This window comes from Oncorhynchus kisutch, linkage group LG17 (genome assembly GCF_002021735.2).
Source record: "Oncorhynchus kisutch isolate 150728-3 linkage group LG17, Okis_V2, whole genome shotgun sequence".
NCBI lineage: Eukaryota > Metazoa > Chordata > Actinopteri > Salmoniformes > Salmonidae > Oncorhynchus > Oncorhynchus kisutch.
This window is the reverse complement of record NC_034190.2, coordinates 11,818,358-11,842,333: the sequence shown is the minus strand read 5'-3', so window position 1 is coordinate 11,842,333 and position 23,976 is coordinate 11,818,358. Positions and strand designations below refer to the sequence as shown.

At 43.9% G+C, this 23,976-nt stretch overlaps 1 protein-coding gene across 2 annotated transcripts in view; it reads left to right on the top strand.

Moving 5' to 3' along the window:
- The window catches only part of LOC109907172 (DENN domain-containing protein 3), a 51,402-nt gene extending 28,991 nt beyond the window's left edge, over nt 1-22,411 (top strand). For both annotated transcript variants that reach the window (XM_020504980.2, XM_031795116.1), the window contains 8 exons: nt 13,506-13,635; nt 13,824-13,931; nt 18,677-18,819; nt 19,369-19,529; nt 19,861-20,000; nt 20,376-20,494; nt 20,805-20,942; nt 21,583-22,411. In XM_020504980.2, the coding sequence (XP_020360569.1) occupies nt 13,506-13,635; nt 13,824-13,931; nt 18,677-18,819; nt 19,369-19,529; nt 19,861-20,000; nt 20,376-20,494; nt 20,805-20,942; nt 21,583-21,777 (1,134 nt within the window). In that variant the 3' untranslated portion in view covers nt 21,778-22,411. The remainder of the gene's footprint in view (nt 1-13,505; nt 13,636-13,823; nt 13,932-18,676; nt 18,820-19,368; nt 19,530-19,860; nt 20,001-20,375; nt 20,495-20,804; nt 20,943-21,582) is intronic.
- Nucleotides 22,412-23,976: the final 1,565 nt, after the last annotated feature.

Here is a 23,976-nt window from a genome sequence, read left to right as displayed (position 1 = left end):
TGAGGAGGTAGGTGAATAATTACAATTTTGCAGATTAACACTGGATTGATAAATGATCAGATGGTCATGTACAGGTAGAGATATTGGTGTGCAAAAGAGCAGAAAAGTAAATAAATAAAAACAGTATGGGGATGAGGTAGGTAAAAATGGGTGGGCTATTTACTGATAGACTATGTACAGCTGCAGCGATCGGTTAGCTGCTCAGATAGCAAATGTTTGAAGTTGGTGAGGGAGATAAAAGTCTCCAACTTCAGCGATTTTTGCAATTCGTTCCAGTCACAGGCAGCAGAGAACTGGAACGAAAGGCGGCCAAATGAGGTGTTGGCTTTAGGGATGATCAGTGAGATACACCTGCTGGAGCGCGTGCTACGGATGGGTGTTGCCATCGTGACTAGTGAACTGAGATAAGGCGGAGCTTTACCTAGCATGGACTTGTAGATGACCTGGAGCCAGTGGGTCTGGCGATGAATATGTAGCGAGGGCCAGCCGACTAGAGCATACAAGTCGCAATGGTGGGTGGTATAAGGTGCTTTAGTGACAAAACGGATGGCACTGTGATAAACTGCATCCAGTTTGCTGAGTAGAGTGTTGGAAGCAATTTTGTAGATGACATCGCCGAAGTCGAGGTTCGGTAGGATAGTCAGTTTTACTAGGGTAAGTTTGGCGGCGTGAGTGAAGGAGGCTTTGTTGCAGAATAGAAAGCCGACACTTGATTTGATTAGAGATGTTTGATAGGAGTCTGGAAGGAGAGTTTACAGTCTAGCCAGACACCTAGGTACTTACAGATGTCCACATATTCAAGGTCGGAACCATCCAGGGTGGTGATGCTGGTCAGGCGTGCGGGTGCAGGCAGCGAACGGTTGAAAAGCATGCATTTGGTTTTACTAGCGTTTAAGAGCAGTTGGAGGCCACGGAAGGAGTGTTGTAATGGCATTGAAGCTCGTTTGGAGGTTAGATAGCACAGTGTCCAAGGACGGGCCGGAAGTATATAGAATGGTGTCGTCTGCGTAGAGGTGGATCAGGGAATCGCCCGCAGCAAGAGCAACATCATTGATATATACAGAGAAAAGAGTCGGCCCGAGGATTGAACCCTGTGGCACCCCCATAGAGACTGCCAGAGGACCGGACAGCATGCCCTCCGATTTGACACACTGAACTCTGTCTGCAAAGTAATTGGTGAACCAGGCAAGGCAGTCACCCGAATAACCGAGGCTACTGAGTCTGCCAATAAGAATATGGTGATTGACAGAGTCGAAAGCCTTGGCAAGATCGATGAAGACGGCTGCACAGTACTGTCTTTTATCGATGGAGGTTATGATATCATTTAGTACCTTGAGCGTGGCTGAAGTGCACCCGTGACCGGCTCGGAAACCAGATTGCACAGCGGAGAAGGTACGGTGGGATTCGAGATGGTCAGTGACCTGTTTGTTGACTTGGCTTTTGAAGACCTTAGATAGGCAGGGCAGGATGGATATAGGTCTGTAACAGTTTGGGTCCAGGGTGTCTCCCCCTTTGAAGAGGGGGATGACTGCGGCAGCTTTCCAATCCTTGGGGATCTCAGACGATATGAAAGAGAGGTTGAACAGGCTGGTAATAGGGGTTGCGACAATGGCGGCGGATAGTTTCAGAAATAGAGGGTCCAGATTGTCAAGCCCAGCTGATTCTAACAGGAAGGTAGAGATTGATAATCAGTTGAGGATAAACAGGTTGTAGAGATGGAGTTTTCTTCTGGGGATGATAGTGAGAGTGAGGCCTCTGATGCGTCACAACAAAAAAGCGAGAGAATTGAGGAGGTATGGGATTGGAAGTGTACATCAATTTCTGAATTTGACAAAAGAGAAGAAATATATATATATATATACAGGATTAGAATGTAACAGATTTTTTTCATGGAAGTGAATTGTTTATTGAATCAAAGTTTCTGATATCAAAAATAACGGGTGGAGGTTTGACAAGCCCAGAAATCGCTAGACTGAAGAAAGTGGTTACGAGAGTGACAACTCTGTAAAGAAAATGGCAGAGTTCAGTCCCAGTCTCAACTCTGTAAAGAAAATGGCAGAGTTCAGTCCCAGTCTCAACTCTGTAAAGAAAATGGAAGAGTTCAGTCCCAGTCTCAACTCTGTAAAGAAAATGGAAGAGTTCAGTCCCAGTCTCAACTCTGTAAAGAAAATGGAAGAGTTCAGTCCCAGTCTCAACTCTGTAAAGAAAATGGCAGAGTTCAGTCCCAGTCTCAACTCTGTAAAGAAAATGGCAGAGTTCAGTCCCAGTCTCAACTCTGTAAAGAAAATGGCAGAGTTCAGTCCCAGTCTCAACTCTGTAAAGAAAATGGAAGAGTTCAGTCCCAGTCTCAACTCTGTAAAGAAAATGGCAGAGTTCAGTCCCAGTCTCAACTCTGTAAAGAAAATGGCAGAGTTCAGTCCCAGTCTCAACTCTGTAAAGAAAATGGCAGAGTTCAGTCCCAGTCTCAACTCTGTAAAGAGATGTGTTTTCTGTTTCTTACTCTACTTTCCCAGCCATGAGCAGTTTGAAGATTTCTTCTTTAAACGTAAATGGGGCGAGAGACTGGGGAGGCGGGGGAGAGCCGTAGTGTATGAGTTAATAAAGAGAAAGGGAAGTGACAAGTTTTCTACAAGAAACGCACCGTAGTATGGAAAATTAAGTTCTGTGGCAACAGGAGTGAGGGAGGGGGGGGTGGTGTGTAGGGGCAGTGGTGTGTAGTCATAAAAACAACTAAAAAAAGTGGGGTTGTGGCCATCCTGTTCTCAAAAGGTTTTTTGCCTTTGTCATATGAGGTTGAAGAGGTAGTTGAGGGGAGGTTATTAAAAGTTACAGAGATATGAAAACTTCACTATGTGTTTAATAAATGTATATGCCCCAGTGGTGACAGTTGAGAGGGTATGTTTTTTGGAGACATTATCAAATACCATTGACAAATGTAACACGGAGGATTATTTATTTCTTGCTGGGCATTTTAACTGTGCAGTCAGTGATTTTAGATAGAAATCACAAAGCACCTCATAGCCTCAAGGACTTTTTAAAAACACTTTATTGTAACACATTAACTATGTGATATTTGTCAGAGTCAAAATGGAGGCACGAGCCAATATATATGGGCTAATGTGAGAGGGAACACCATCTCTCTGGCCAGGTTGGTTAGGTTGTATTGTTTTGAGCATCGATCTCAGGTCTGTAAATCAAGTGTGATAACCCCAGTGGGACTTTCTGATCATTGTTTAGTAACAGAGGTGGTGGACATTAATGCTGTAAAACCCCAGTGTTCTGATCATTGTTTAGTAACAGAGGTGGTGTACATTAATGCTGTAAAACCCCAGTGTTCTGATCATTGTTTAGTAACAGAGGTGGTGGACATTAATGCTGTAAAACCCCAGTGTTCTGATCATTGTTTAGTAACAGAGGTGGTGGAAATTAATGCTGTAAAACCCCAGTGCTCTGATCATTGTTTAGTAACAGAGGTGGTGGACACTAACTCTGTGAAACCCCAGTGTTCTGATCATTGTTTTGTAACAGAGGTGGTGGACATTAATGCTGTAAAACCCCAGTGGGACTTTCTGATCATTGTTTAGTAACAGAGATGGTGGACATTAACACTGTAAAACCCACAAGTACACACTGGCATTTTAATATAACTTTATTGAGTGATGCTCACTTTAGGAGATGTTTTCGTTTTTTCTGGGAGAGGTGGCGGTCTGAAAAGGACAGTGTTGTATCTCTTCAACAGTGGTGGGATGTAGAGAAAATCAAGATTCAGCAATTCTGTAATCAATACACAATGAATGTCACCAGAGATATCACCAGATCAATGAACGCCCCAGAGTCTGAAATAGTGGAACTCCTGACGTTAGTTGAGACCACAGGAGATCGAGGCCATATTTGGCAGACCTGCTGGATATCAGAGCACAGGGGGCATTGGTGAGAAGTAAGTTCCAGGGAATCTCTGAAATGGATGCCTCATCCAAATTTTTCTTTGGTTTAGAGAAAAAGAATGGACAAAGAAGAATTACTCATTGCCTCAAATCAGCTGTTGGACAGGAGCTCACTATCCCAAGTGAAATTAGAAAGAGGGCAGTAGAGTTCTATGCTGAGCTCTACAGGTGTGAGTATAAAGAGGTGACACAGCAGTTACTTGATGGGCTCCCATAGGTGGCTGCTGATGCTCAGGTTGAACTAGAGAAATCATTGTCTTTGCAGAAGCTCAGGTTGAACTAGAGCAATCATTGTCTTTGCAGAAGCTCAGGTTGAACTAGAGCAATCATTGTCTTTGCAGAAGCTCAGGTTGAACTAGAGCAATCATTGTCTTTGCAGGAGCTCAGGTTGAGCTAGAGCAATCATTGTCTTTGCAGGAGCTCAGGTTGAGCTAGAGCAATCATTGTCTTTGCAGGAGCTATACACTGCATGGAAAGAGGAAGGGCACTGGCATTGATGGGCTTCCTGTTGACTTTTTAAAGTATGTTTGGGCTATGTTGGGATTCGCTAGCAGTAGTTAACGATAGTTTGACCGGAGCGTTACTACTGATAAGCTGCAGAAGGGCTGTCGTCACCCTACTGCCAAAAAACTGGAGGCCGGTGGCCTTAATGTGCACTGATTATAAGATCCTGTCCAAGGCTTTGTCCAACAGGCTGAGGGAGGTGATGGGGCAAATCATACACATGAACCAGTCCTACTGTGTTCCCAGCAGGCAGATAGGGGATAACATTTCCCTGATTCAGGACTTTTTGGACGTCTCTAGGGCTTTTGGGTTGGATGCTGGTCTAATTTCATTTGATCAGGAAAAGGCATTTGACAGAGTTGAACATCAATACCTATGGCACACTTTTGAGGCTTTTGGTTTCAGCTCTGGTTTTATTGCCATTATCAGGGTCATATATGGTGACATTGAAAGTGTATTGAATGTTAACGGTGGCTTGAGTGCTCCTTTTAAGGTGTGTAGAGGAACTAGACAGGGGTGTTCATTGTCTGGAATGTTGTATGCCATTGCTATAGAGCCACGACTAAATAGAAGTCACATTGAAGGGGTGTTCCTTTCAGAGGATATTCCTCCTATTCGTCTCTCAGCATATGCTGATGATGTAGTTATTTTGGTGAAAAATCAAGCGGATGTGGATAGTTTGAGTCTAATAGTTCATAACCTCCATCGATAAAAGACCGTACTGTGCAGCCGTCTTCATCGACTTAGCCAAGGCTTTCGACTCTGTCAATCACCGTATTCTTATCGGCAGACTCAACAGCCTTGGTTTCTCAAATGACTGCCTTTCCTGGATCACCAACTACTTTTCCGATAGAGTTCAGTGTGTCAAATCGGTGTGTCTGTTGTCCAGACCTCTGGAAGTCTCTATTGGGGGTACCACAGGGTTTAATTCTCGGGCTGACCCTTTTCTTTGTATATATCAATGTTGCTCTTGCTGCGGGTGATTCCTTGATCCACCTCTACGTAGACGACACCATTCTGTATACTACATCTGGCCCTTCATTGGACACTGTGTTAACAAACCTCCAAATGAGCTTCAATGCCATACAACACTCCTTCTGTGGCCTCCAACTGCTCTTAATTAAATGCTAGTAAAACTAAATGCATGCTCTTCAACAGGGTGCTGCCTGCACCCGCCCGCTCGGCTAGCATTACTACTCTGGACGGTTCTGACTTATGTGGACAACTACAACAATATGTGGACAACTACAAATACCTAGGTGTTTGGCTAGACTGTAAACTCTCTTTCCAGACTCATATTAAGTATCTCCAGTCCAAAATTAAATCTAGAATCAGCTTCCTATCGGCGATGTCATTTATAAAATAGCCTCCAACACTCTACTCAGCAAACTGGATGCAGTCTATTACAGTGCCATCCATTTTGTCACCAAAGCCCCATAAACTACCCACCACTGCGACCTGTATGCTCTCGTTGGCTGGCCCTCACTACATATTTGTCGCCAGACCCACTGGCTCCAGGTCATCTATAAGTCTTTGCTAGGTAAAGCTCTGCCTTATCTTGCGTCACTGGTCACCATAACAACACCCACCCGTAGCACCCGTCCAGCAGGTATATCTCACTGATCATCCCCAAAAGCCAACACCTCCTTTGGCCGCCTTTCCTTCCAGTTCTCTGCTGCCAATGACTGGAATGAATTTGAAGTTGGAGACTAATTTCTCCCTCACTAACTTTAAGCATCGGCAGTCAGAGCAGCTCACTGATCGCTGCAGCTGTTCACAGCCCATCTGTAAACAGCCCAACTACCTACCTCATCACCATATTGTTTTATTTACTTTTTTTGCTCTTTTGCACACCAGTATTTCTACTTGCACATCATCATCTGCACATATATCACTCCAGTGTTAATTTGCTAAATTGTATTTACTTCGCTACTATTGGCCTATTTATTTCCTTACCTCCTTACTCTATTTGCACACACTTTATATATGTGTTTCTATTATTATTGACTGTACGTTTGTTTATTCCATGTGTAACTCTGTTGTTTTTTGTCACACTGCTTTGCTTTATCTTGGCCAGGTTGCAGTAAATGAGAACTTGTTCTCAACTGGGCCTACCTGGTTAAATAAAGGTGTTCTCAACTAGCCTACCTGGTTAAATAAAGGTGTTCTCAACTAGCCTACCTGGTTAAATAAAGGTGTTCTCAACTTGCCTACCTGGTTAAATAAAGGTGTTCTCAACTAGCCTACCTGGTTAAATAAAGGTGTTCTCAACTAGCCTACCTGGTTAAATAAAGGTGTTCTCAACTAGCCTACCTGGTTAAATAAAGGTGTTCTCAACCAGCCTACCTGGTTAAATAAAGGTGTTCTCAACTTGCCTACCTGGTTAAATAAAGGTGTTCTCAACTAGCCTACCTGGTTAAATAAAGGTGTTCTCAACTAGCCTACCTGGTTAAATACAGGTGTTCTCAACTGGCCTACCTGGTTAAATAAAGGTGTTCTCAACTAGCCTACCTGGTTAAATACAGGTGTTCTCAACTGGCCTACCTGGTTAAATAAAGGTGTTCTCAACTAGCCCACCTGGTTAAATAAAGGTGTTCTCAACTAGCCTACCTGGTTAAATACAGGTGTTCTCAACTGGCCCACCTGGTTAAATAAAGGTGTTCTCAACTAGCCTACCTGGTTAAATACAGGTGTTCTCAACTGGCCCACCTGGTTAAATACAGGTGTTCTCAACTGGCCCACCTGGTTAAATACAGGTGTTCTCAACTAGCCTACCTGGTTAAATACAGGTGTTCTCAACTGGCCCACCTGGTTAAATACAGGTGTTCTCAACTGGCCCACCTGGTTAAATACAGGTGTTCTCAACTGGCCCACCTGGTTAAATACAGGTGTTCTCAACTGGCCTACCTGGTTAAATAAAGGTGTTCTCAACTGGCCTACCTGGTTAAATACAGGTGTTCTCAACTGGCCTACCTGGTTAAATAAAGGTGTTCTCAACTGGCCTACCTGGTTAAATAAAGGTGTTCTCAACTGGCCTACCTGGTTAAATAAAGGTGTTCTCAACTGGCCTACCTGGTTAAATAAAGGTGTTCTCAACTGGCCTACCTGGTTAAATAAAGGTGTTCTCAACTGGCCTACCTGGTTAAATAAAGGTGTTCTCAACTGGCCTACCTGGTTAAATAAAGGTGTTCTCAACTGGCCTACCTGGTTAAATAAAGGTGTTCTCAACTGGCCTACCTGGTTAAATAAAGGTGTTCTCAACTGGCCCACCTGGTTAAATACAGGTGTTCTCAACTAGCCTACCTGGTTAAATAAAGGTGTTCTCAACTGGCCTACCTGGTTAAATAAAGGTGTTCTCAACTGGCCTACCTCTCTTTGAAATACTAGACTCTTTGTTTACAGCGGTAGGGGAGATTTTCAATAACACTGTTTTTATTTTGGAGTTTCAATATAGTAAGCAACAGAAAAGAAAATGTCAATTGTTAAATGTTATTTTGGAGCAAGCTAAGATGTCAATTCTTGTGAGTAGGAAACATAAAATAGACACAGGATATGGGCAGGATGTAAGATGTGGTTTTAAAGGATTAGTCAAAGTGGATTTAGAATTCTTGTTCTTCTCGGCTGTAAAAGATCTCCCATTGTTTGAGGAGAAGTGGGTTTATGAAGGAGCGGTATGTTTTGTGGAGAAGGGGGTTTATGAAGGAGCGGTATGTTTTGTGGAGAAGGGGACTTATGAAGGAGTGGTATGTTTTGTGGAGAAGTGGGTTTATGAAGGAGCGGTATGTTTTGTGGAGAAGGGGGTTTATGAAGGAGCGGTATGTTTTGTGGAGAAGGGGACTTATGAAGGAGTGGTATGTTTTGTGGAGAAGTGGGTTTATGAAGGAGCGGTATGTTTTGTGGAGAAGGGGGTTTATGAAGGAGCGGTATGTTTTGTGGAGAAGGGGGTTTATGAAGGAGCGGTATGTTTTGTGGAGAAGTGGGTTTATGAAGGAGCGGTATGTTTTGTGGAGAAGGGGGCTTATGAAGGAGCGGTATGTTTTGTGGAGAAGGGGGCTTATGAAGGAGCGGTATGTTTTGTGGAGAAGGGGGCTTATGAAGGAGTGGTATGTTTCGTGGAGAAGGGGGCTTATGAAGGAGCGGTATGTTTTGTGGAGAAGTGGGTTTATGAAGGAGCGGTATGTTTTGTGGAGAAGTGGGTTTATGAAGGAGCGGTATGTTTTGTGGAGAAGGGGGCTTATGAAGGAGTGGTATGTTTTGTGGAGAAGGGGGCTTATGAAGGAGCGGTATGTTTTGTGGAGAAGTGGGTTTATGAAGGAGCGGTATGTTTTGTGGAGAAGTGGGTTTATGAAGGAGCGGTATGTTTTGTGGAGAAGGGGGCTTATGAAGGAGCGGTATGTTTTGTGGAGAAGGGGGCTTATGAAGGAGCGGTATGTTTTGTGGAGAAGGGGGCTTATGAAGGAGCGGTATGTTTTGTGGAGAAGGGGGCTTATGAAGGAGCGGTATGTTTTGTGGAGAAGGGGGCTTATGAAGGAGCGGTATGTTTTGTGGAGAAGGGGGTTTATGAAGGAGCGGTATGTTTTGTGGAGAAGGGGGTTTATGAAGGAGCGGTATGTTTTGTGGAGAAGGGGGTTTATGAAGGAGCGGTATGTTTTGTGGAGAAGGGGGTTTATGAAGGAGCGGTATGTTTTGTGGAGAAGGGGGTTTATGAAGGAGCGGTATGTTTTGTGGAGAAGGGGGTTTATGAAGGAGCGGTATGTTTTGTGGAGAAGTGGGTTTATGAAGGAGCGGTATGTTTTGTGGAGAAGTGGGTTTATGAAGGAGTGGTATGTTTTGTGGAGAAGTGGGTTTATGAAGGAGCGGTATGTTTTGTGGAGAAGGGGGCTTATGAAGGAGCGGTATGTTTTGTGGAGAAGGGGGTTTATGAAGGAGCGGTATGTTTTGTGGAGAAGGGGGCTTATGAAGGAGCGGTATGTTTTGTGGAGAAGGGGGCTTATGAAGGAGCGGTATGTTTCGTGGAGAAGGGGGCTTATGAAGGAGCGGTATGTTTTGTGGAGAAGGGGGTTTATGAAGGAGTGGTATGTTTTGTGGAGAAGGGGGCTTATGAAGGAGCGGTATGTTTTGTGGAGAAGGGGGCTTATGAAGGAGCGGTATGTTTTGTGGAGAAGGGGGCTTATGAAGGAGCGGTATGTTTTGTGGAGAAGGGGGCTTATGAAGGAGCGGTATGTTTTGTGGAGAAGGGGGCTTATGAAGGAGCGGTATGTTTCGTGGAGAAGGGGGTTTATGAAGGAGCGGTATGTTTCGTGGAGAAGTGGGTTTATGAAGGAGCGGTATGTTTTGTGGAGAAGGGGGTTTATGAAGGAGCGGTATGTTTCGTGGAGAAGGGGGTTTATGAAGGAGCGGTATGTTTCGTGGAGAAGGGGGTTTATGAAGGAGCGGTATGTTTTGTGGAGAAGGGGGTTTATGAAGGAGTGGTATGTTTCGTGGAGAAGGGGGTTTATGAAGGAGTGGTATGTTTTGTGGAGAAGGGGGTTTATGAAGGAGTGGTATGTTTTGTGGAGAAGGGGGTTTATGAAGGAGTGGTATGTTTTGTGGAGAAGGGGGTTTATGAAGGAGTGGTATGTTTTGTGGAGAAGGGGGTTTATGAAGGAGCGGTATGTTTTGTGGAGAAGGGGGCTTATGAAGGAGCGGTATGTTTTGTGGAGAAGTGGGTTTATGAAGGAGCGGTATGTTTTGTGGAGAAGGGGGCTTATGAAGGAGCGGTATGTTTTGTGGAGAAGGGGGTTTATGAAGGAGCGGTATGTTTTGTGGAGAAGGGGGCTTATGAAGGAGTGGTATGTTTCGTGGAGAAGGGGGCTTATGAAGGAGCGGTATGTTTTGTGGAGAAGTGGGTTTATGAAGGAGCGGTATGTTTCGTGGAGAAGGGGGCTTATGAAGGAGCGGTATGTTTTGTGGAGAAGGGGGCTTATGAAGGAGCGGTATGTTTTGTGGAGAAGGGGGCTTATGAAGGAGCGGTATGTTTTGTGGAGAAGGGGGCTTATGAAGGAGCGGTATGTTTCGTGGAGAAGGGGGCTTATGAAGGAGCGGTATGTTTCGTGGAGAAGGGGGCTTATGAAGGAGCGGTATGTTTCGTGGAGAAGGGGGCTTATGAAGGAGCGGTATGTTTCGTGGAGAAGGGGGTTTATGAAGGAGCGGTATGTTTTGTGGAGAAGTGGGTTTATGAAGGAGCGGTATGTTTTGTGGAGAAGGGGGTTTATGAAGGAGTGGTATGTTTTGTGGAGAAGGGGGTTTATGAAGGAGTGGTATGTTTTGTGGAGAAGTGGGCTTATGAAGGAGCGGTATGTTTTGTGGAGAAGTGGGTTTATGAAGGAGCGGTATGTTTTGTGGAGAAGGGGGTTTATGAAGGAGCGGTATGTTTTGTGGAGAAGTGGGTTTATGAAGGAGCGGTATGTTTTGTGGAGAAGGGGGTTTATGAAGGAGTGGTATGTTTTGTGGAGAAGGGGGTTTATGAAGGAGTGGTATGTTTTGTGGAGAAGTGGGCTTATGAAGGAGCGGTATGTTTTGTGGAGAAGTGGGTTTATGAAGGAGCGGTATGTTTTGTGGAGAAGGGGGTTTATGAAGGAGTGGTATGTTTTGTGGAGAAGGGGGTTTATGAAGGAGTGGTATGTTTTGTGGAGAAGTGGGCTTATGAAGGAGCGGTATGTTTTGTGGAGAAGGGGGTTTATGAAGGAGCGGTATGTTTTGTGGAGAAGTGGGTTTATGAAGGAGCGGTATGTTTTGTGGAGAAGTGGGTTTATGAAGGAGTGGTATGTTTTGTGGAGAAGTGGGTTTATGAAGGAGCGGTATGTTTTGTGGAGAAGTGGGTTTATGAAGGAGCGGTATGTTTTGTGGAGAAGTGGGTTTATGAAGGAGCGGTATGTTTTGTGGAGAAGTGGGTTTATGAAGGAGTGGTATGTTTTGTGGAGAAGTGGGTTTATGAAGGAGCGGTATGTTTTGTGGAGAAGTGGGTTTATGAAGGAGCGGTATGTTTTGTGGAGAAGGGGGCTTATGAAGGAGCGGTATGTTTTGTGGAGAAGGGGGCTTATGAAGGAGCGGTATGTTTTGTGGAGAAGTGGGTTTATGAAGGAGTGGTATGTTTTGTGGAGAAGTGGGTTTATGAAGGAGCGGTATGTTTTGTGGAGAAGGGGGTTTATGAAGGAGCGGTATGTTTTTTGGAGAAGTGGGTTTATGAAGGAGCGGTATGTTTTGTGGAGAAGGGGGTTTATGAAGGAGTGGTATGTTTTGTGGAGAAGGGGGTTTATGAAGGAGTGGTATGTTTTGTGGAGAAGTGGGCTTATGAAGGAGCGGTATGTTTTGTGGAGAAGTGGGTTTATGAAGGAGCGGTATGTTTTGTGGAGAAGGGGGTTTATGAAGGAGCGGTATGTTTTGTGGAGAAGTGGGTTTATGAAGGAGCGGTATGTTTTGTGGAGAAGTGGGTTTATGAAGGAGTGGTATGTTTTGTGGAGAAGTGGGTTTATGAAGGAGCGGTATGTTTTGTGGAGAAGTGGGTTTATGAAGGAGCGGTATGTTTTGTGGAGAAGTGGGTTTATGAAGGAGTGGTATGTTTTGTGGAGAAGTGGGTTTATGAAGGAGCGGTATGTTTTGTGGAGAAGTGGGTTTATGAAGGAGTGGTATGTTTTGTGGAGAAGTGGGTTTATGAAGGAGCGGTATGTTTTGTGGAGAAGTGGGTTTATGAAGGAGCGGTATGTTTTGTGGAGAAGTGGGTTTATGAAGGAACAAAAAGGGGGAACAATTTTTTGTTGATTAAATAAGTTGAATGTAGTTTTTTAAATGTATTTGTTTGTTTTTATATATATATATACTCTCTCACTTTCTCACTTTCACTCTCTCACTTTCTCACTTTCTCTCTCTCACTCTCTCACTTTCACTCTCTCACTTTCTCACTTTCACTCTCTCACTTTCTCACTTTCTCTCTCTCACTCTCTCACTTTCTCTCTCTCACTCTCTCACTTTCACTCTCTCACTTTCTCACTTTCTCTCTCTCACTCTCTCACTTTCTCTCTCTCACTCTCTCACTTTCTCTCTCTCACTCTCTCACTTTCTCTCTCTCACTCTCTCACTTTCACTCTCTCACTCTCTCACTCTCTCACTTTCACTCTCTCACTTTCACTCTCTCACTCTCTCACTTTCACTCTCTCACTTTCACTCTCTCACTCTCTCACTTTCACTCTCTCACTCTCTCACTTTCACTCTCTCACTCTCTCACTTTCTCTCTCTCACTTTCACTCTCTCACTCTCTCACTTTCACTCTCTCACTCTCTCACTTTCACTCTCTCACTCTCTCACTTTCACTCTCTCACTCTCTCACTTTCACTCTCTCACTCTCTCACTTTCACTCTCTCACTCTCTCACTCTCTCACTTTCACTCTCTCACTTTCACTCTCTCACTTTCACTCTCTCACTTTCACTCTCTCACTTTCACTCTCTCACTTTCACTCTCTCACTTTCACTCTCTCACTCTCTCACTTTCACTCTCTCACTTTCACTCTCTCACTCTCTCACTTTCACTCTCTCTCACTTTCACTCTCTCACTCTCTCGCTTTCTCTCTCTCTCTCTCTCACTTTCACTCTCTCACTCTCACTTTCACTCTCTCACTCTCTCGCTTTCTCTCTCTCTCTCTCACTTTCACTCTCTCTCTCTCTCACTTTCACTCTCTCGCTTTCTCTCTCTCTCTCTCTCTCTCGCTTTCACTCTCTCTCTCTCTCTCTCTCACTTTCACTCTCTCTCTCTCTCTCTCTCTCACTTTCACTCTCTCTCTCTCTCTCTCTCTCTCTCTCTCACTTTCACTCTCTCTCTCTCTCTCTCTCTCTCTCTCTCTCTCACTTTCTCTCTCTCTCTCTCACTTTCTCTCTCTCGCTTTCTCTCTCTCGCTCTCTCTCTCGCTCTCTCTCTCGCTCTTTCTCTCTGTCTCGCTCGCGTTCTCTCTGTCTCTCTCACTTTGTCTCGCTCTCTCGCTTTGTGTCTCTCTCTCTTTGTCTCTGTCTATTTGTCTCTCTCAGGACCCCCAGTATATGCAGCAGGCTCTGACCAACGCCCTGTTGATGGATGCAGTGGTTGGCTGTCTGCAGTCACAAAAGGCCATTTTTGCAGCAACCAAGTTAGCACACTTTGACAGAATGAAACTGGAAGGTATGCTAAAGTTCATCTTTTAGCATGACTAAAATAAATATATATATATTTTTTTTAAATATACCAAAATCTATGCAGAAGGTTATTGAAATGATTAGCAGAAAGTGCATGTTCATAACATCTTTTTGCTTCTCAGGAGATGTTCAATTCAACGTTTGACCTCTGACTTGTCTGTCCATCCTGAGCAGTGCCAATGATGGTTCCCAAAACCACGTCAGAGACCCTGAAACACAAGATCAACCCGTCTCTGGACCGGACTAGCCCCCAGGCGGTAGATGTTCTGCTCTACACCCCAGGTAAACCCTTAAGGCTCACTGTCAGCCTCAAAGGAAGGTGACCGTCATGACGTGGAGTTTCAAAGTAGAGCTGACATCAGACACCATTCAGTTCCTGTTGAACAAACTGGTAGCACTACATATCTGTAGTATGATTTCCCAGTACTATAAACACCCTGCAGTATTCTCTGTAGATCAAGTAGGTGCTGCCGGTATTTCCTATTCAACCCCACTAAAATGTTCACTCTCCCCAGTCTAGGACATCCCACGTACCTTCAGACACTCAGATCATGACTGTCATGGTAGTACATCTCAAATATGTGTTCTGTAGTCGAGGCATTGCGTGACAACAACAACACAAGACTCATGTTGCCCGTGTCCTAGTAACATACGTCACATTCCAGACCTGGGTTCAAATACTATTTGAAATCTTTCAAATACTTTGTGCGTTTGCTTTCATCTGCCTGAAGTGTCAGGTGGGCGGGGTTTGAACTTTTGGGACTTTTCTACTGGTTCCATTGGAACAGGCAAGCTCAATCAAGCACAGCTAAAGCATTTTAAATGATTTCAATTAGTATTTGAACCCAGGTCTGTCACAGTGCTGCATTCCGCTGCTGCTAGGACAGTGATGGTGTCAGTGTGGTGTTACAGGTGGAGACTTGGCCAGAGGCGCTTTTGGTTCCAGAGATTTTTTTACTGCCTCTTAAACAAGTAATGAGGCACCGATTTTCCCAACGCATCACCACCAACCACTTCCTGTTGTGTTCCTCAGTTTCATCCTTAGTTTCATGTGCTGATTACTGGTAGTAGGGTCATACAGTAGGCACAATAGAATCACTGAAATTGTTCTTCCTACTCAAACCACAAACATTTATATTATATTACACAGACTTGTATTACACAATGAGATGTGTTTTAGTCTGACTTCTGTATCAATTTGACATCTGAAACTTATGTTTCAAACATCAATCATTTTGAATCAGCATTCTTTTTTTTCTCAGGCTCAATAGTACGTCTCACAACTTGTTGTTTTGACTAGGGCAGATAAGAAACAGACCCTAGTCTGCAAGGATCCTCCCAACACCTAAACTAAAAGGAGCCTCAACCTAGTGACATCAGGGAAACAACACAATATCCCTCCTCCTTCCCCTGGTCCTCTCACAGACAGTGGTCCTCCTCCTTCCCCTGGTCCTCTCACAGACAGTGGTCCTCCTCCTTCCCCTGGTCCTCTCACAGACAGTGGTCCTCTCACAGACAGTGGTCCTCCTCCTTCCCCTGGTCCTCTCACAGACAGTGGTCCTCCTCCTTCCCCTGGTCCTCTCACAGACAGTGGTCCTCCTCCTTCCCCTGGTCCTCTCACAGACAGTGGTCCTCCTCCTTCCCCTGGTCCTCTCACAGACAGTGGTCCTCCTCCTTCCCCTGGTCCTCTCACAGACAGTGGTCCTCCTCCTTCCCCTGGTCCTCTCACAGACAGTGGTCCTCCTCCTTCCCCTGGTCCTCTCACAGACAGTGGTCCTCCTCCTTCCCCTGGTCCTCTCACAGACAGTGGTCCTCCTCCTTCCCCTGGTCCTCTCACAGACAGTGGTCCTCCTCCTTCCCCTGGTCCTCTCACAGACAGTGGTCCTCCTCCTTCCCCTGGTCCTCCTCCTTCCCCTGGTCCTCCTCCTTCCCCTGGTCCTCCTCCTTCCCCTGGTCCTCCTCCTTCCCCTGGTCCTCCTCCTTCCCCTGGTCCTCCTCCTTCCCCTGGTCCTCCTCCTTCCCCTGGTCCTCCTCCTTCCCCTGGTCCTCTCACAGACAGTGGTCCTCCTCCTTCCCCTGGTCCTCCTCCTTCCCCTGGTCCTCCTCCTTCCCCTGGTCCTCCTCCTTCCCCTGGTCCTCTCACAGACAGTGGTCCTCCTCCTTCCCCTGGTCCTCTCACAGACAGTGTGTTTTTCTAGGCCTATCCTGCTGATTATTACGATTCCCGCTGATTTGTATCCAATTAGAAGGTGGCATGGTCGTGGCCACGGTATAAGATGTGGAGTTGACCGTCTAGGCATTAGTAACAGTGCTGCTTCAGCACAGAGCACCATTGAAGTCCTAGCTCTCAGGGTCTAAATGTAGGTCATTAATATGTGCCGTTGGACAGTGTCCATATTCCTTCCTCCTTTCCGTTCTGTTCATCACTCCTCCCCATGAAAGGGAGGATGTGACACAGGATGTGACACAGGATGTGACACAGGATGTGACACACATCTTTTTAGTTTTCCTATTATGATTTATAAAAAGGATTGTTACGCCATCAGAGGCAATAGAACAGTTTGAGTGTATTTGAACATCTGATTGATGTCTTACTAGATCATGAATGATATCTGACAGAAGTTCCATATGTGTGACGTTATGTATAACTGTCAATGTTTACACTTCGTGTGTGTGTGTGTGTGTGTGAGGGAGATGTTGACTGTGAATGTTTACTCTTCTTCTGTGTGTGTGTGTATGAGAGAGAGATGTTGACTGTGAATGTTTACTCTTCTTCTGTGTGTGTGTATGAGAGAGAGATGTTGACTGAATGTTTACTCTTCTTCTGTGTATGAGAGAGCTGTTGACTGAATGTTTACTCTTCTTCTGTGTATGAGAGAGATGTTGACTGAATGTTTACTCTTCTTCTGTGTGTGTGTGTGTATGAGAGAGATGTTGACTGTGAATGTTTACTCTTCTTCTGTGTGTGTGTGTATGAGAGAGAGATGTTGACTGAATGTTTACTCTTCTTCTGTGTATGAGAGATGTTGACTGAATGTTTATTCTTCTTCTGTGTATGAGAGAGATGTTGACTGAATGTTTACTCTTCTTCTGTGTGTGTATGAGAGAGAGATGTTGACTGTGAATGTTTACTCTTCTTCTGTGTGTGTGTGTATGAGAGAGAGATGTTGACTGAATGTTTACTCTTCTGTGTATGAGAGAGATGTTGACTGAATGTTTACTCTTCTTCTGTGTATGAGAGAGCTGTTGACTGAATGTTTACTCTTCTTCTGTGTATGAGAGAGATGTTGACTGAATGTTTACTCTTCTTCTGTGTATGAGAGAGATGTTGACTGAATGTTTACTCTTCTTCTGTGTATATGAGAGAGATGTTGACTGAATGTTTACTCTTCTTCTGTGTATGAGAGAGATGTTGACTGAATGTTTACTCTTCTTCTGTGTATGAGAGAGATGTTGACTGAATGTTTACTCTTCTTCTGTGTATATGAGAGAGATGTTGACTGAATGTTTACTCTTCTTCTGTGTATGAGAGAGATGTTGACTGAATGTTTACTCTTCTTCTGTGTATGAGAGAGATGTTGACTGAATGTTTACTCTTCTTCTGTGTATGAGAGAGATATATATTCAGCCTGGCTCATAACAAACTAGAAGATATTTATTATAAAGAATAATCTATACCTTTCAGCTTCAGTCTTCATCAGGGTGTTGCTTACGTATAGTTACTATCTAGTCAAACCATGACGTCCTTACTGTATGAGTTGGATCTAATTGATTTGTTCAGCATGAGAGAGATATTCTGCTGGACTTGTTCAGTATGAGAGAGAGATTCTGCTGGACTTGTTCAGTATGAGAGAGATTCTGCTGGACTTGTTCAGTATGAGAGAGAGATTCTGCTGGACTTGTTCAGTATGAGAGAGATTCTGCTGGACTTGTTCAGTATGAGAGAGAGATTCTGCTGGACTTGTTCAGTATGAGAGAGAGATTCTGCTGGACTTGTTCAGTATGAGAGAGAGATTCTGCTGGACTTGTTCAGTATGAGAGAGAGATTCTGCTGGACTCGTTCAGTATGAGAGAGAGATTCTGCTGGACTCGTTCAGTATGAGAGAGAGATTCTGCTGGACTCGTTCAGTATGAGAGAGAGATTCGGCTGTACTCGTTCAGTATGACAGAGAGATTCGGCTGTACTCGTTCAGTATGACAGAGAGATTCTGCTTGATTTGTTCAGTATGACAGAGAGATTCTGCTTGATTTGTTCAGTATGACAGAGAGATTCTGCTTGATTTGTTCAGTATGAGAGAGATTCTGCTTGATTTGTTCAGTATGACAGAGAGATTCTGCTTGATTTGTTCAGTATGACAGAGAGATTCTGCTTGATTTGTTCAGTATGACAGAGAGATTCTGCTTGATTTGTTCAGTATGACAGAGAGATTCTGCTTGATTTGTTCAGTATGACAGAGAGATTCTGCTTGATTTGTTCAGTATGAGAGAGATTCTGCTTGATTTGTTCAGTATGACAGAGAGATTCTGCTTGATTTGTTCAGTATGACAGAGAGATTCTGCTTGATTTGTTCAGTATGACAGAGAGATTCTGCTTGATTTGTTCAGTATGACAGAGAGATTCTGCTTGATTTGTTCAGTATGACAGAGAGATTCGGCTGTACTCGTTCAGTATGACAGAGAGATTCTGCTTGATTTGTTCAGTATGACAGAGAGATTCTGCTTGATTTGTTCAGTATGACAGAGAGATTCTGCTTGATTTGTTCAGTATGAGAGAGATTCTGCTTGATTTGTTCAGTATGACAGAGAGATTCTGCTTGATTTGTTCAGTATGACAGAGAGATTCTGCTTGATTTGTTCAGTATGACAGAGAGATTCTGCTTGATTTGTTCAGTATGACAGAGAGATTCTGCTTGATTTGTTCAGTATGACAGAGAGATTCTGCTTGTGGGACAATAGAAATAAAATAAATAGAAAATGTGAATTCAAGGAATTTCAGCCTTCATCAAAATGTTTGTTTACATTCTCAGGCCAGCTGGGCGTATCGTTCGACACCGAGGGTGATGGGAACCCCAAACTGTGGTGTGCCCTGAGCGACGGCAAGGTGGTGGTGTTTGATGCAGCCAGCTGGTCCATGCAACAAAGCCAACTTCAAGTAGGCTCTTCACGAGTGGTAAGGGTGTGGACGTGGAACAGGGATGAGACCGCTATTTTAAAAGAAAAGGAAAATTCAAAGGGAGAAGGACAATTATAGATGTATGAAGAAGCAGTAGTTATTCACTGACCACAGTTAGTCATCTTTCTGCTTTGACCCATTTGAACTATATTTAGTGTTTTTGTCCATTAAAATAACTCAAGGGATTCTGCTGCCCCCTGGTGGTGTCTGAAATTGAAGACTTACGTTACCACACTTCCACGTCTTGTGTTCACTTGCTAATTGGAACAAATCTGAGAAAAGCCCGTGGGAATCAAGCTTGATTCCGTGGCTTAAAAATGCTTCTGGAAAGCCTGTCTGTTTTTTAAACATTTTTCTAATTTAGCCGACGCTCTTATCCAGAGCGACTTACAGTAGTGAGTGCAGACATTTTCATACTGGTCCCCTGTCGAAAACAAACCCACAACCCTGGCATTGCAAGGGCCATGCTCTACCTACTGAGCTACATGGGTTATACATCATAATGGTTAATATCTTCCCAATGTTATTTTCTGTTGTTTTCTTCAGAACTGCTTGCTGGGAGTGGACCGGCAGCAGGTGTGGATTGGCTCTCAGGATTCCGTCATTTACATAATCAGCACCCGCAGCATGTCCTGTAACAAGCAGCTGACGGACCACCGCAGTGAGGTCACAGGGTTGGCCCTAGGGGAGCGCAGCGAGAAATACAGGTGAGGTGTGACACTGACATGCATCAAACATACAGCTACTACTGGCATCACAGCCATGGAGAGAGCCTTCTGTTTAGGAGCCTATGATAAAGCCATCAATGAGCAGTCCCAGCTCGAAGTACAATCGAAGACATCCTTTATTTATACCTGGGCTGTGTTCATTAGGCACCAAACAGAAGGAAATGGACTGAAACACAGAGCAACAATCTGTATAAGAAATGCTCCTTGTTTTGCTCCTGTGTGCCATCCTGAACATAGCCCTGCTGATTCTGCTCTATGGTATCAGTAATGTTAGTCTTTCTTTACCTGTGTGATGTACTTCCTGTTGCAGCCCCAAGGTGGCGTACTCCTGCAGTGCGGAAGGTACAGTGATGACGTGGGACGTGTCCACACTGCAGGTGAGGAAACAGTTCAGGCTCTCCTGTGACCGTCTCCAGTCCGTTCAGCTCTGCAGTGGAACCCTGTGGTGCTGTAAGTACACATAAAAACATAAAAAATAGTGTACATCAAATGATGAAAATTGCTTCTGGCTATATTAGACTTAAGCAATAAGGCCTGAGGAGGTGTGGTATATGGCCAATATACCACGGCTAAGGGCATGTCCTGATGCACGACACAACGCAGAGTGCCTGGACACAGCCCTTAGCCGTGGTATATTGGCCATATTTGGTTACCAATGTAATTGGTGCAGTAAAAATACATTTTTGTCATACCCGTGGTATACGGTCTGATATACCATGGCTGTCAGCCAATCAGCATTCAGGGCTCGAACCACCCAGTTTATAATACTGTATATGACAGATTGATTGTTATAATCGTGGTTGTTATTCCTCCTACGTCATTCAGGTGCCAGAGACTGCATTATGGAGGTGTGGAAAAATGGAACGTTGACTCGCAAGATCTCCCTTCCTGAACAGCTCCGTGGCTCCCCCACTGCCTTTAGCAGCTTCCTGCTCTACCAGGAGGTGACTTGTGGTTTATGTGTCTGTAGAAATCTAGAAATGAAACAAGCTGAGGCTAGTACTTTTCAGAACCTACCAGGCTGGATGAAATTTTGTTTTTGAAAGGCACTGACTTTGGACCAGAATGTTACCCGGGCTAGTGGAAATCGTGACCTGCTAGCCCGGCTGGCCAGTGTCATGTTTCATCCCTGCATGTATTGTATACATAGTATGTCATATTTAATATATAGCCTACTGTGATCAGTGAGGTTTGTGCTACTTTGACATGGTATGGGGGTGATGAAGGAGTGCTGTTATGTGCTATGTGTTTCAGAAGGAGCAGCTGTGGACGGCCTGTATAGACATAGGGGAGCTGTGTGTGTGGCACCTCGCGGAGCTCACCAAGCCCTTCCAGAGGATCCAGTTGCCCGACTGTGCAGGTGTCACCTGCCTCATCAAGGTCAAAAACCAGGTGAGACTATCTGCAGACTGCATTGTAGACCGAAAATTAGGATGCTTCTATTCTACGCTACTGTAGTTTCCATCACAGGGCTTGAGTACTCTACTGTAGTTTCCATTAAAGGGCTTGAGTACTCTACTGTAGTTTCCATCACAGGGCTTGAGTACTCTACTGTAGTTTCCATTAAAGGGCTTGAGTACTCTACTGTAGTTTTCATCAAAGGGCTTGAGTACTCTACTGTAGTTTCCATTAAAGGGCTTGAGTACTCTACTGTAGTTTCCATTAAAGGGCTTGAGTACTCTACTGTAGTTTCCATCACAGGGCTTGAGTACTCTACTGTAGTTTCCATCACAGGGCTTGAGTACTCTACTGTAGTTTCCATTAAAGGGCTTGAGGACTCTACTAGACTACTAGATACACTACTTACAGTTCATACTGTATTTAGGTATTCTATTATGTGAAAGTATTCATTGGTCCAAATCAGCCTTGGATCCCCTTCCCGGTTTTCAGCTTTAAAAAACAATAATACACAATAGATCATTCATAGCACAATGCATTCTGACATGCTGTCCATTGTCAATTTAACATGTCTTATTCAAAACAGATGTGGTTTAATGACCAATAAGAGACATATTTTACCCTGTCCTGTCAGATCTGGGTTGGCGGCCGTAGCTCGGGGAAGTCCAGGGGGAAGATCTACGTAGTGGATACACAGCGACACACGGTGGAGAAGGAGCTGGTAGCTCACACAGACTGTGTCCAGGCACTGTGCTCCGCAGAGGACCGCTATGTGCTGAGTGGGGCGGCCCGCGAGGATGGGAAGATAGCCATCTGGAAAGTGGAGTAACTGGAGTGGAAATTCAATACTGCCCCCCGGTGCAGCATTGGGTTCAGAACAGGGTGGTGTTCATTAGGCACCAAACGGTAGAAAATGGATTGAAACAGAGAGCGGCTACATGGGCCAATAAGAAACACTCTTTTTCGTTTTCTGTTGAAAAAGATTTTGCTACATTGTGCTCTAATAACCCAGGTTATTGTGAACAGTTGGGAAATGGACTTGTTGTGATTTTAGACTGTCTGTTGATGGATGACTGACCCAAAGACTGACCCAAAGACAAAATAAGGGGTCTTCCTCATGATTGCAAAACCCCCCTCATGGGGGTTTTGTATTGTTGCTCATTAGACTTACAACAACTGAAGTAATTTGTCTAACCTATAGTTAAATACCTTTTTGTTTGTGTTCAGCAGTGTTAACTGCTTATTTTAATGTTAACATCTAAGGGCGAGCCTTGTCTTTTTATATTGGAACTACAGTAGAGATGCATGACAAGTGATTCACAACCATATGAGTATTTTACATTTAATGTTTTTTTTGTTGTTGTTGTAAATCAACCTTTTTGTATGTTTTAATACACAATACTACATTTTTGTATTGTTTACTGGTGTTATTAAACATGTATTATTAAAAATATATGAATTAAGACTGAATTTATTTGGCTCTGCATGTAACATGACACAAACTATTTTCTAAACATTTCAATGAAAAAGTGAAATATTCACCGTAAATAGTCGTTTCATGTGTATTCTGTATATGATTTTGACACCAGGGGGCAGTATAACATCTATTAGCTTTAAATTGACATCCCAGAGCTGACGTCTGTAAACCCAAGTCATGAGATTTAACTGACTGAAACCAAGGACTTTTAACATTATTTCTATATAGCAATTTGACTGTGATGCTAAGGCCAGGTGTTTTGGTGTAATCTTGGGGATTATAACATTTTAACCCACTTGGCCCATATTCAATCAGATATAATAATTTGTCTGCCTTCATGCAGTACAGTCAGATCTGTATTAAATCCTATTACGGTGGCTACAGGGAAGCCCGTATCTTCATAATCTGAGAATCCTCTCAATCACACCAGCAGATGTCAAAATCATTGAAATCATCATCCAAATGCCAGTGTTCCAATTATAATTCTCCAACTGTCCCCAGCTCTACGAATATAAATCCCTCTCCTCTCTGTGTTAATACAATGCAGCACAGAAACATAATCAGACCACAGTTTTAATTTGGCTGCAGATTGTTAAAAAAATGATGTGGTTTCCTCAGATTTGGCTGGATTGGTATTTACCCAATAGGTTTCAAATGCCATCTCTTTTACTCACAACTACAAGTTACTTTGAGTTCTAGTAATTGAATCCAGAGATCTGGAAGACTGATGATGCCTAAAATAGCAGGACTAGATTACACAGTTTATATCCACCGATAAAGTGACAGCAATAAGATTAGTTTAGTCCAACACACACATAGAACAGGTAGGCTCCTCCCACCACAGGCACATTTTACTTCCCAGAAGAACTCCTGTATGTTTGTGGGCAGATGTGTAAACAAAATATACTGTATAAACATGATGTAGGCGGTTATGTGTTGACTGAATACCAAACTGCAACCTATTCCCTGCATCTAGCGCTAATTTAGGCCAGGGCCCAGTTTCACAAAAGCATCTTATAGCTAATTAGAACTTTAGAACCATAGCATCCTATGGTTCTAAATTGAACTTAGCCTCAAGATGCTATTGGGAAACTGGGCCCTGGGCCCTTGTCAAATGTAATGAGCTATAGGAAATAGGATGCCATTTGGGACTGTGTTCAGGTTGATATTAGCTAATATGGAGAATTAGCATTTTCTATCACTATTTGTATTTACAGTAAATAGCCAAGAAATCTTGAAGATGAAAATGACTGATTTTATTATACCCAGGGAAACTGGATACCACAGAAACGGTACATTACCAATCAAGCAAAGTTATGAAAGATGGCCCTGTGGCACCATTGCCCTGACCTGGGTCTCTGTCATTTTCCTGTTAACCATGAGGTTTGGATGATTCCCTATTCCAAGGGATACTCTGTTTTCAGGTTGTACAGACTTTTAGAACTAACATTGTGTGGGTTGGTGATTGTCAATGACAAATAGGAATCTGCCTCTTATGAGCCAGAACTGAGCGCTGCTGAGTGAACAACCATTTGCTATTTATGAAAAGAA